Source organism: Mirounga leonina, unplaced genomic scaffold (assembly GCF_011800145.1).
Source record: "Mirounga leonina isolate KUSES-001 unplaced genomic scaffold, KU_Mleo_1.0 Mir_413, whole genome shotgun sequence".
Lineage (NCBI taxonomy): Eukaryota > Metazoa > Chordata > Mammalia > Carnivora > Phocidae > Mirounga > Mirounga leonina.
The window spans coordinates 1,336,359-1,350,406 of NW_023270734.1; the positions used below are offsets into that span (position 1 = coordinate 1,336,359).

Below are 14,048 nucleotides of genomic sequence, written 5' to 3' on the forward strand. Positions count from 1 at the left end.
CTCTCTCTCTCTCTTTCTTTCTCCTTCCTTCCTTCCTTCCTTCTTTTTTCTTTCTTCTTCCTGAGTTTCCTTTTGGAAAATCTCTAGTTACTATGTCTTCAAGTTTGCTAACATTTTCTTTTGGCATGGGTAATATGCTGTTAATCCCATCTAGTGTATTTTCATTTTATATATTATAGATTTCATCTCTGGAAATTTTACGTGGGTCTTTTTTATATCTTTCCTATCTATATTTAACTTTTTGAACATATGAAATACAGTCCTTACTTAATTACAGTTAGAACGTAGTATTCTTGACTGCTAATTCTAATGTGTGTCAGTTGAGGGTCAGTTTTGATTATTTTCTGCATTATGGCTCATGTTTTCCTGCTTCTTTGTATGCTTGATAATTTTTAATTACATGTCAGATATGATGAATTTTACTTTGTTGGGGGATGGATAGCTTTGTAGGTCTGTTCTAAATGTACAGTTAAGACACTTGGAAATAGTTTGTTCCCTTTCAGTCTCACTTTACTATTTGTTCTATTAAACCAGAGAAATGGCTTAGTGTAGGGTTTGATTATTTCCTCTACTAAGGCAAGACCTTTCTTTGTCCTCTACTTGATGTCCTGTGAATTAGGAGTTTCTTCAGTCTGGCTGGTAGGAAGAGGTGATATCCCTGCCCCTCTGTGAGTGTTGAGAAGCTTGGATCTTCCCCTGACCTCAGGTAGTTTCTTTACTTGCATGTGCTGATCAGTACATATGCAGATACCCAATGGAGATCCTCTTCTTTGCTCTTTCTCTTTCTACAGCTCTCTTTTCTCCATTACTCTGGGAATCTCCACCAGAGTTCTCCCTTCCTTCAACATTGTCATACGGCTCTTCTCATTTGTTTCCTGTCTCCCGAGGGAACAGTCTTTTGATCTGATGTCCATTGTTTTGAAATACTGTTTCACAGTTTTGTCTATCTTTTGGCTTGTTTCAGGCAGGAGGACAAATCTGGTCTCTGTTACTCAATCTTGGCTATAGCAGAAGTCCTGCCTTTTAATTTTGGCTAATTTTCTATTTAAAAACATTTAAAATTCTAAATAGAAAGGTCCATCTGTCTTTACCTTGATGGCTTCTGTCTTTGATGTCATGCTTGAAACACTTCTGTGTTTGACAGCTTATAAAATATTTACCTATATTTTTTTCAAGGTCTTTAACTGCCTTATTTTTATATTCAAATGTTTTGAATATACATTATATTATAGACATTTCTGAAAATAGCTAAATTGGAGGCAGAAACCCCCGGAAGTACCTCAACAAACACATTGCCAGTACACATCTTACCATATTTCCTGTCATGCATTTTGCTATGCCTTTGTTTTTTATACAGTTGCAATCCTAGGGTGTATGTCATTTACCGTGTTCATTCAGTGCATTTTCCAGATTGCTACATAATCTTCATAATTGTATCTTAATGACTGAATTATATTTCATCAAATGAGTACACTGCAATTATGCTACCTTTATGTATATTGCAAAACATTTAAGTTATTTCTTCTTAAATAGAGTATATGAAACATAATTATCTGGCAGGGCATTTTTAGGGAATCTTAATTTTGCCTTTTTTTTTTTTTTTTTTGCCCCACTGCGGGCAGAGATGCAGATACAGTTCCTCTCTCACTGTGTCTTTGCTTCTGCCTCCAAGCCCACACCAGTACACTCCATACAACCCTGTCTGTATACAAAAGAGAAGGAAGTAAAATAATTAGTTTCTTAATAACACAGTCCATTTCTTATTACTCAGATAATTATAAATAGGAAAAATTTTTAAAGAGCTTATAATGTACATTGTTCGTATGTATTAACAAGGCATCTGAATTGTTTTCTAATTATTATTTGTGCTTGGTTATTTTTAGGGAAGTTGCTATTCAAGTCCAATACATCATAATGCAGAATTCCTTATCAGTACCACCAAAAGATCAAGGTAAGATAACCATGCTGAGGAAAACAGTAATGCATGTGTTATAAATAGTAGAAATTGACACATTTCAGTGCCATTATCCCCCAACCAGAGGTAATTTATTTCCTGGAACTAAGAACAAAATCCTAATTATGTCGGAAAGTTGATTTCCTTTGGTAAATTACTGAAGTGTATAGAAGGACATGCATCTTTGACTGGGAATTCCTCGAGAGTAGGGCCATCTCATCCCACACAAAGCTCACAGACCCCAGCCCGTTAGTAGACATTTAGTTGGCACCAATAGATGTCTACTGCAATTATCGAGTACTGGTTTTGGTGAAACAAAATGACGTGTTTTAGTGAGAAGACTATATTCATGTATATATATATTCTTACACACATGCACACACACAACACAGATGTAGAGAGAGGGGATAGTCACTAATACATTTCTTTGACTTTTTTCTTCCCATAGTCATTTAAAAAGAAACAGGAAAAACCATTCCCCAGCCCCACATGATTTATAAAGAAAATCATGTTTTTTTTTTTTTAAGATTTTACTTATTTTTTGACAGAGAGAGAGACAGCGAGAGAGGGAACACAAACAGGGTGAGTGGGAAAGGGAGAAGTAGGCGTCTCATGGAGCAGGGAGTCCAGTGAGGGGCTCAATCTCAGGACCCTGGGATCATGATCTGAGCTGAAGGCAGACGCTTAACGACTGAGCCACCCAGGGGCCCCGAAAATCATGGTTTTTTAACAGGAACTCCTGGAGGTTTATAGCAGTTTATAGGTGGAGATAGTGTCTTTTCTGAATAAAGAGTAATTAAATTTCCTTCAAGGGCAAACTCTAACCTTAGGAAGAATTCAAGTCTTTCACCTGCCCCTACATAGTCTTTTCTACACAGAAGAGAAATTTTGATATGTATGTGAGAAAAATAATGTCTTTAATGATGCAAACTTGGGCTTCCTTCACGGAAGACAAAACTTTTAGTGAATGGAGGGAATTTGCTATAAAGAACCCTTAACCATAGCAAACACTCTTTGATCTCTCCACTAAAAGGAAAGGCAACATTGTAACTGTTAAGAGCATGGAGTCCAGGTCTGACAGCCCTACCACTGAATTGCATATCTTAGGCACATCACTTGACTCCTCTTTCTCATCTATAAATCTATAAAATGAACATAGCAAGTACTACCCTAGAGGTCATGTGGACATGAAAGGATATAATACATGTAAATCAGCTAGCATATTCCTACGTATATACTAGGCACTATAAGATGATAGTGGCTATACTCTTAATGGCTGTTATTAATATCTGAGGAGGTTGTAATGAGATGAGCGTGGCTGCTTCCTGCTTCAGGTGCCTACTGGCCTTAAAAGGCCAAGCATGATCCACGGGGACCCAAGGGAAGTAAATACAGAGAGGACCTCAGGCTTACTTCTGGTCCAGACATTTGGCCAAAGGGGAGAAAGAGTCCTTAAGAATCACAGGAGATCCAGCCCTGCGCATGAGGGCAAGAAAGGGTGTGGGATGAGAGAGTGGAGAGCAACCCTAACTAGAAACTAAAAGTGTGCATTTCCTGTGAGTGTTTTCTGGTGTATATCCTTTGGAAGATTTCTGTGGTAATAGGTAGCTGATCAAGGGGTTGGAAACTTAGTGACCTAGCTGGTATCACCTTGTTCATCTGAGTTAGAGGTGTGACTGCTTAGAAGGACGAGCACGAGACCAAATGTCAGGGAAGCTGACCTCCTTTCCCACATCTACTGCCAGCCAGCCGTGGAACTTCAGACTACTTCTTTTGCTTGTAAGCTTTGGTTTCCCCATTAGTAAAGCCAGGATTACTAGATATTCTTCTCTATCTCTAAAAGGTTGTAAATCTATGTAATGAAGCAATGAGCTGCTTGGTTTCTGACTGATAAGGGGAAGTCATTCATGTCACCTCTCACACCTCCTGCCTCCTTTGTTTCTCATCAAGCCTCATTTTGTTTTGTTTTCTTGTCTACCTCTCAAGCTGTTGCATAAGCTTAGTTATCTCCATGGGCTTGGCCAGAAAATAAGACGCCATCAAGCCTAGCTAGGAGTTCAGTAGCTCTAGTAAATACTTTGTCTGTCTTTTCTGGGACCAGAGATGCTTGAGCCCCAAACCCAGAACTTAACAGAGAAAAAGATAAAATAACTAAGTCTACGGCCATACCACCCTGAACGCGCCCGATCTCATCTGATCTCGGAAGCTAAGGAGGGTCGGGCCTGGTTAGTACTTGGATGGGAAGATAAAATAACTAAAAGAGCTCAATTAATCACATGCCTCCAGTGTGGTAGTCACTCTGCCCACAACTTTACATTCTTTGTTTTCTTTAATCCTCACTATAAATTAGATACAATCTTTATCTGAAAGGTTCAGGGAGATTGGTTACTTTTACCAAGATCACCAGTCAGGGAAGTGACTGAGCCAAGATTTGAACCCAGATCTGTCAAAATCCCAAACTCAAACTGTGTCCCCTGTGTCACACTGTAAATCTATAAAGAATATTTCTAGTTCTATTTTTAGATCATTCCCCTTTTTCTTCTTTGATCAAACATATTAATTTATATTTATGTCATCAAATATAATCAGTTATGTGACATGAGAAGTGTGCTGGGCACATGCCATTTGTTAATTAAATTCTGAGTAATTTATTTAACACATCATTGATGGCTATCCATAAATTATGATACTTAAAAACTTCAGACTTGTAAACACACATGCACATATATTATACATATTAATGTATGAAATTCAGGTAGGATATTACCAGCAGAGTTGTGGAGCTTAAGAAAATCCAGTGTATCACATAGTATCTCCTAATAAAATTTCCATGGTGGAAGCAGATTTAATGATCACCAATATAATAGTTAACCAGTCAGATCCAAAGATAAATCAGACACAGCCTGTGCTTTTACAAAACACAAAATCCTATTAGAAGAGCAGACATGTATGTAATTAACTAGAAGAATGCATGACAAATGCTGTATGGGAAGTGAGTATGACATCCTTTGCGAACCTGGATGAAGGGACAGTTGGTTAGGCCAGAAGTTTTGAGGCTGACGTTTTGGGGGGGAAACACACCAGAGGAGATGACATTTGTTCAGGACATTAACACATGTGTAGAAGACAACCAAGTGGAATTTAGAGATCAAGGGATATGGGCTTAATGCTGGGAAAGAACTAGCAGAAACTAATTAGAAATTCTAGTGCCTTCTATTTAAATGTTTTCTAATTTTGGATAAAGAGATTTAATATCATAGTATCACTCTAATGATAATTTGTAGTATATTAAAGGCTTTCCAGTATAATTTAGTGTCATCATTATTCCTTCCTGTGTGAAAGTATTACTTATAGAATCTCCAGAAGTTCATTAGACTTACTTCATTACAATTTTCTATCTTCTCATGCATTCAGGATTTGGGGGTAGGATTTATGGTTTTCCCAAAACTTTTTTTTTTTGTTTGATATTTTCAAATAATAAGATAATAGAAATAAAAGGACAGGTATTTTGTGTTGGAAAATGGCAAATTGTAGCAAGTAATAAACCATGTTTTGGAAAAAAAAAAAAGGCATAACAACAACAGGATAAGGCCAACTAAGTTGTTGTAACTTCTACTTTAAATTTGTTGAAGGATAGCCCACCACAATGATTAAAAACGCACGTAAATTTTCTTACTTGCCAGATAAGGAAACACAGAGGAGCAGCTCTGCCAAATGGTTCTCTGACGGGGACAGTTTATGTTTTCCATGTGCTAGAAAGTTCACTGTGGTGATGCCAGTGAAGGGTCAAAGTTTGCACCTTGGAGAGGGCAGGATGAATTGTCAGTCTCCACATAGTTGATTAAAACAAGTCCTACTGTTCGTTGGGCAGGAAGGAGTCTTCATCTGAGCTGAGGGGGGGTCTGTTTTACTGGAGTTGTTGGAAATTTCTCGTCCTTTGCCAGCTTTGCAGTTGGGTGCTGCCATTGCCAAGGCAAGTGTGCTGCAAGTAGGAAGGTCTTCTTGCCCGCGTCTTCCAACGTTCCTCTCAGCTCTGTCATGGCATTTGCATTGTCCAAAGGTAGTTTTCAAATTGTGAGTGCTATTTTTAGTCAAGGAGAGTAATAATAAGTGGGGGTGAGAACGCAGCAGATGCTTTCTGGCAAGAGGGTCTTCATGACCCCCTTTGGAACCACTGCAGTTATCTAAATATGCACCATCAACCCCAACTCAGTTCCAAAACTTGTACAGTGTTTAACTCTGCAGTCATGGCTGTTACTGTGTATCATGTGAATGCAGATTTGGATCAGAAAAAAACAAACAAAATAACCTGGATTTTTGATGTAATAAAATACTTTTTTTTTTTTTAAAGATTTTATTTATTTATTTGAGAGAGAGAATGAGATACAGAGAGCATGAGAGGGAGGAGGGTCAGAGGGAGAAGCAGACCCCCAGCTGAGCAGGGAGCCCGATGCGGGACTCGATTCCGGGACTCCAGGATCATGACCTGTCGCTTAACCAACTGAGCCACCTAGGCGCCCGAGGAAATGAGTTTTTATTTTATTTCATTTTTTTATTTTTTTAAAGATTTTATTTATTTATTTGAGAGAGAGAGAATGAAAGACAGAGAGCATGAGAGGGGGGAGGGTCAGAGGGAGAAGCAGACTCCCCGCCGAGCAGGGAGCCCGATGTGGGACTCGATCCCGGGACTCCAGGATCATGACCTGAGCCGAAGGCAGTCGCTTAACCGACTGAGCCACCCAGGCGCCCCTATAATAAAATACTTTTAAAATAATTATGGTATGGCCTAAAAATATAAAGACTTAAAAATACTGCATGGAGCACTGGGTGTTATACGCAAACAATGAATCATGGAACACTACATCAAAAACTAATGATGTATGGTGATTAACATAACATAATAAAATAAAATTAAATTAAAAAAATAAGGGGTGCTGTTGGATTAAAAAATACACATATAGTATGTATTCTTTATATTTATTTATATTATATTTTTGTATACTATACATCCAGACATAAACATTTTGGTATTTGTGAGTATAGCATATTAGAACTCAGGGAACACTTGGGCAAAGTAGTGAATATTCTTTTTTTTTTTTTAAGTTTAGCAAAATGATCTTATTATAGGCTCCTAGTATCAGGTTCTTTTTAAACTTCTTGATGATTTTTTTTTTTTGTCTCTGGCAGGCTTTCAAGCACTTTGGCATGTAGTGGCTTCACATATATACATTAAATTTTGTTGAAAACGCTTTAAACTCAAACTTCAAAAAATCATATGATTTAGATGCTGTGAAAACATTTTCATCTGTCCTTGATGAAACACCAAGGTGGAGTTCCCAAGTCTGCATGTTCACTTAACAAATACTTATTGCCTTTGGAGAGGCCATGAGCAAGGAGCACAGGGGGGAAAAGGAAACCCAAATGAAGCTCTACTATTTCGGCTCGGTTTCAATAAAGCTGTACTACCTATCAGAATAGTTTACCTTCTATGAGGACTTAACCAAAAAATGGGTTATTATCTTATTATCTAACTACAGTTTGACTCTTTCCACCATGGTATTAAAGCTGCTTCTTAAGCTCCTATCCTATCTTCTCTTTTCCTCCTCCCCCTTCTCTCCTGTTCCCCTTCTCTTCTTTCCCCCTCAGTCTGGGAAAAGAATACTGAACTAAGAGCTGAAGAGTTGAGTTCTGTTGACCCTTCCACCCTTCTTTTTAGGCTCTTTGATCTTGGCCAAATCAGTGAACCTCAGTCCCTTCATCTCCCAACTGGGAATAGTAATTCTTGCTCTGGAACAGCCAGATGAGATAAGATACAGTCGATTCTCATCATTCACAAGAGTCACGTTCTATAAGGTTGTAGCTAATACTGAACCATTGCTCCATAGCATTAGGTTCCTGTGAGCCTCTGGTCACAACACAACGTTTTCATCAACTATCAGTACAGAACTTAGCTTTATGTGGAGTCGTTAACCCTGAACTCACAGACACAACATGATCACTCATTCCTAAACAAAGCTTATCTAACACATGTATTTTTTCTACAAGGCACATCAGTGTCTTCTCACACTTAGGAACACTGGACAGCACAGCAGCGCTATGCTTGAGGGCTATTTTAGACAGTGAAATCACCAACCAAAAAGGAAAAAAAATAAGAAAAATGTGACATTAATAGAGCACAAAAATGACACTTGTTTGTAATAGAAGAGCTGAAAGAAGGCAGAGCATTGGCCACTGCTGAAAATGTGCATATGGAATGACTCAGGTGTTTGCTTGTGCGTGTCCACAGATGACCATGCAAGTCTCACCAGTATGGGTTTGGGGACTGCAAAGAAGTTTTAGCAAGCAGGCGAATTTGTACCTATAGAATCTGGAAATAATGAGGATCAACTGTATACAAATATACCTTGTAAAGTCTTTTTTTTTTTAATTTTTTATTGTTATGTTAATCACCATACAGTACATCATTAGTTTTTGATGTAGTGTTCCATGATTCATTGTTTGTGCATAACACCCAGGACTCGATGCAGAACATGCCCTCTTTAATACCCATCACCAGGCTAACCCATCCTCCCACCCCCCTCCCCTCGTCTCTCATGGTTCATCTCCCCCTCCGATTTCCACCCCCTTCATTCTTCCCCTCCTGCTATCTTCTTCTTTTTTTTTTTTTCTTAACATACATTGCATTATTTGTTTCAGAGCTGGGTGATAGACATTGGGGAGGGTATGTGCTATTGGGAGCACTGTGAATTGTGCAAGACTGTTGAATCACAGATCTACAGATCTCTGAAACAAATAATGTAAAGTCTTTTAAATTCTTTTAAAGCACAATGTAAATCTCAGAATAATTTGTAGAATAAGTTACTTTGGGTAACATTTAACTCAGATATAATAATTTTGTGCAAAGTTGATGTTATCAATGTCAAGTTAATAAAGTAATAAATATAGGGCTCCTGGGTGGCTCAATCGGTTAAGTGTCTGCCTTCAGCTCAGGTCATGATCTCAGGGTCCTGGGATCCAGCCAAGTCAAGTCGGACTCCCTGCTCAGTGGGGAGTCTGTTTCTCCCTCTACCTCTGTCCCTCCCCACCACTTATGCTCTCGTATGCTCTCTCTCTCAAATAACATCTTAAAAAAAATAAATAAATAAAGTAATAAATATATTATTTGAAAGAGACCGCAAGTTTTTAGCTCACTAAAGCTGTGAATACAACTATTAACACAAATTCTTTAGCTCTTCAGCCCTCACATTTAATGCACAGTAGCAAGGAGAACCACTATAATCTGATGCTTTGTGTTTAGTGCTTAACATGGCTTTGTGACCTCATTGGGGGGGGGACATTCCCTATGTATTACCAAAATATTATGTTTCCAAATATGTGACATTCATATGGAAACATTTTGATCTTAACTAGTGGTGTAAATGCTGTTCTTGGACTTTTGGTACCATTTTATGTCATAGACCAAGTACAAATTGACATTTTCAAGCTGGTTTTGGTTAACTTACTTAATGTTGGAAAGTGGAACTTTCCAGTGCAATAACCTCTGCAAAATACCACTATATGGATTATTAGTATGTTAGGCTGTTGACAGAAGTACAAATGGAAAACACACACGTACCTATAGAAATTTTCTCATCAAACAAAATGGAAATGACCTGGGTGGCCTAAAGCTTATCACGTAGACCTTGTACTTGAAGTTGTTTTCCTATTTTGAGATATAATGCCAGGGTTTAGAATATTCATAGTAAATTCAGATTTATGAGTATTTTTGTTGTTTGAAATAGCCATATTTCCCCTGCTTAAAAAGCAGGCTACTAATCACATAGTCTGCTTGGGCATGTATCAATGTCAGTGTGGCCATTTGGCAGCAGAGTCTCTCAGAAGCTCCAATTAACCATGCAAATATATTTCATAGCATCACATTCCACTTTGTCAGAACCCCCGCTGCCTTTATATTATTAACATAAATGCAGGTGCAAATAGCATCTATGTTCTTTGATAGAAAGCAGTTGGAGACATTTCACTGAGGGACACAACACTTTCAGATTGTGTACATCTGTTCAAATAATGTATCTAGCCCCAGTGACATGAACATAAGGATGGAAACATCTGCCCCTGAGACCATTTGCCATATAGCAGATGCTTACATCTTTATTTATGCATATGGTTGGTATGATGAGTTGAGCTGGGATAAAAGCAAAGCAAGTTTGACAGAGGTATTTAGGATGCTTTGCAAGCCAGAAATGTAGGCTAGGCATTTCATGTTTGTAAAAGTCTAATACTAATAAGAACAGAAATGCATAAGTCTTGTAATGCTTTAATGGAATAAACATACTGTCCCATCTAGGAACCAAAATTGTAAAGATACTTACAGAAATTCCAACACCCAACTTATACTAGAAAGAAAAACGTATTAGTTTTGTTTTGATAAAATAATTTAAGATGATTTTGAATGCATTTTTCAAGTTCTTTAAAAACAGTGCTCTGTGTTTTAAAAGATTATGTACTACCAAAAGAATCTTGTGATGACATTTTTTAAACTGGAGGAAAATACAAATGTCATTAGTTTAAATATAATTTATGAGATATTCCATGAATATAAATTCAAACTAAGTAAAATAAATTTCTGAAGCATTACACCTTTATAAGATTTTTGTCAAGCGTTTTATTACTTAATCTTCATTCTAACATTTCCAACTACTGAAGTTTTAATTATAATTGATATTTTTATTAGAATAAATTACCTTTAAATGCTTTGTTTTCAAAACTCTGTCCTATGGACCTGCCATATTATAGTCTCACAGGAAACAAAGGTGAAGGAAACAAAAACTTATCAGCCAAAAACAAGACATTTCCAGATTTTATCTTCTGTTCTCGGTCACACCCCTGACAAAAAAATCATAGAATCTCAAAAGAGCTGGGACATTAAATTTTATCTAGTTCAGCAGTTCTCAAACTTTTTAGTTTCAGGACCCCTTTATACTCATAAAAATTTGAGGACTCTAAAGAACGTTTGTTTATGTCCATTATATCCATTCGTATTTATCATATTTGAGATTATAAACTGAAAAAATATATATATATATTTGTGAATTCATTTTAAAATAACAATAACAAGCTCATTACAGCTTAATGTAAGTAACCTATTTTATGTAATTAGAAACAATTAGTGAGAAGATTGGCATTGACTTTTGTTTTTTGCAAATATGTTACAAGTCTGGCTTCATTAAAAATGTCGGAGTCTCATATCCGGTCTTACATTCAGTATGTTGTGATTAGTCATTTATGTTGAGGTGTTTGTAGAAAATCCAGCTTTACAGTAGCTGGAAACAGAGGGAGTATATTAATAACCTTTTCAGATAATTGTGCCTATTTTTCTTTGATATAACACCAAAATATGCCCCATAACTATAACTGACTTTAAATGAGTCAGGTCACTTCTTTTTTTTTTTTTTAAAGATTTTTATTTATTTATTTGAGACAGAGAGAAAGAGAGAGAGAGAACACATGAGAGGGGATAGGGTCAGAGGACGAAGCAGACTCCCTGCCGAGCAGGGAGCCCGATGCGGAACTTGATCCCGGGACTCCAGGATCATGACCTGAGCCGAAGGCAGTCGCTTAACCAACTGAGCCACCCAGGCGCCCAGAGTCAGGTCACTTCTTAAACTTCAGTTGTGATGACAAATTTGAAACCACGTCAAGGTGCTTCTTGTATTCTGCTACTTTTTGGTCTGTCTTACACTTGAGTGAGTCTTTTACCCATCCATGTAACATCAGGTATTGGTTATTTGGGGGGGGGGGGGGGGGGAGTTCATTGAGTTTGCAGATCTTCTATACATCATTTTTTTCAGTATTTGAAAGATCCTCTTTGTTAATGTAACCACCAGTCTCATCTGAAAAATCATTGAGTATTGGGAAGCTTCAAGCTCCCAGTGATGAATTCATGTTTTCCAAAATTCTGCCGCTTTTAAGAATGATTTTTATCACTGCCAACGGTTACCGTCAGATGTTTTTTCTTGTAGTGACAAGCTCTGTTAGTTCACTTTTGAGAAAATGTCTGCCAGATACCTAAGTTTGGCCATGTTCTTTCAGCATGTGTCTGTCAGATGGTTTCACGTAGAAGTGGTGTTCCACGATGAAAGCCGCGAGTTCAGCTTCACAACTCGGGCACAAGTGCTTTTCCTCAAGTCATCCTTCGGCATGCAGCAGAAGGTCCTACGAGTATGAACTCTGTGTTGTAGTGCTGAGAGAGTGTGTTGGTGAAGAATATAGCCGTGTGGACAGTTTGCTCTCACTGCCTAAATTCAGGCTAAGGCACCAGAGCAGTTTGACCCAGTTCTCCCTTTTGTCTCATCAGTGCAACAGATGCAAAGGTCAACGCACTGGAAAAGGGAAATGGCATCTTGTTATTAGAATGAGAAGACAGTGTTGGGACCCTTCCCAGGGTTGGCAGACCACACTTTGAGAAGTGATGATCCAGTGTAATCCTTTCTTGTTAAAGGAAGCAACTAAAGGCCATTAAGGATTATTATCTTGCTCAGACCCATTCCAGTAGCAAAAGGAAGAACCAAAGCCAGACCTCTGCCCTCCTTCTTATGTGTGATGTAATTTGTTTGCTTTTCCCTGAGGAACTCCCCCCCCCCCCCCCCGCCCCACCAAAAAAGGAAAATCCCACAAATCCAAACTATAGGCCACAGCACTGATGTTTGATCAAGTTTATTAAAGGGGCAGGACTTGCCACATGAGGAATTCAGAAATTCTTTCAGCATTTTTAGACGTTTTTATTCAGTCCCAATGTTCTTCAATGACTTCCATTGCAAAGGTATAGGATTAGAAAACCTATATTATCTATATTATCTCTAAAATTATAAAAGACCTTTGTAATGATTTTTTTCTTCATTTTTGCATATCATAAAAAACTACTTTAAGTCAGTACTTGTGTAATTGTTGCTTTAAAAAAATTACATTTTGGTGTGAGCCTGATTGCCAGAAGCTTTGCAAAAGAAGGCCACCCAGGCAAGAGTCAGGACTGAAGGGAATCACTCTGTGTATTAACTGTCTCTCCAGCAACGATGTTATGGATTCCTATTATGTGGCACTCACCAGCCACCAGAGGAGACTGACAGGCAAATAGATAAATTACAAAACACCTTAGTAATAAGTTCAGTGTGTTGGAATGTAACAGCTTTGGTTCCAGACAGACCTGGGTTCAAATCGAACTCTCACTTACCAACCTTGTGCCCTTACAAGAAATACTCAGTTTCTGTGTCTATAGACTAGAGATGTTAATATTGAGAGTTGGTGGAGGATTAAGTGAGATATAATCCATTAAGCATCCAATCTGACTCCTGACAGAAGGACATGTTAGTACTACACAATGGAATTTTTTTTTTTTTTAAAGATTTTATTTATTTGACGGAGAGAGAGCGAGAGCAGGAACACAAGCAGGGGGAGTGGGAGAGGGAGAAGCAGGCTCCCCACTGAGCAAGTAGACCGATGTGGGCTCCATCCTAGGACCCTGGGATCATGACCTGAGCCAAAGGCAGACGATTAATGACTGAGCCACCCAGGTGCCTCTACACAATGGAATTTAAGGGGATAGGGGATTGAGGGATGAATAGAAGTTGAGTAGAGACAGGGACCATATACACTAACTACTATTAAATTTTCTCATGAAGAAAAGAAAGGAGATAGGGCAGTAGCCTGAAGAGAAGATAGAGAGAGCCCAAATACTCTTTATTGGGGTTTTGGATTTTATATTTTTGTGTTCAGCAAAAGCAAAGGAGAAAGCAAGACAGTACAGTTGAGAGTTAATAGTTCACTCATTTGGTGAATAACATATTGTGCAATAGCTGTGTACCAGATACTGATCTGGGGACCTAGGTCTTGGCAGTGAACAAAATAAGCTCCTGCTTGCTTGGAGCTTATATTCTAGCAGGAGGAGACATAATATAGTATCATTATAATGAAGGACAGTTAGAGTAGAGAAAGAAACAACAGGTGATCTCATGGGGCTGAGCAGGTACTTCTAGATAGGATGGTCAGGGAACGCTGGGAGCTCACCAATGTTAGAGGATCCCTGAGGCATCACAAGGGG

At 38.2% G+C, this 14,048-nt stretch overlaps 1 protein-coding gene across 4 annotated transcripts in view; it reads left to right on the forward strand.

The window, feature by feature from the left end:
* The window catches only part of ZNF438 (zinc finger protein 438), a 186,523-nt gene that overhangs the window by 155,648 nt on the left and 16,827 nt on the right, over positions 1 to 14,048 (forward strand). For 2 of the 4 annotated variants that reach the window (XM_034987189.1, XM_034987188.1), the window contains exon 3: positions 1,884 to 1,951. The exons of 1 other annotated variant lie outside the window; for it this stretch is intronic. In XM_034987189.1, coding sequence (XP_034843080.1) covers positions 1,915 to 1,951 — 37 coding nt within the window. In that variant the 5' untranslated portion in view covers positions 1,884 to 1,914. Of the gene's footprint in view, positions 1 to 1,864; positions 1,952 to 14,048 lie in introns of those variants that run through there. One more of the 4 variants, XM_034987190.1, reaches the window with a different exon arrangement.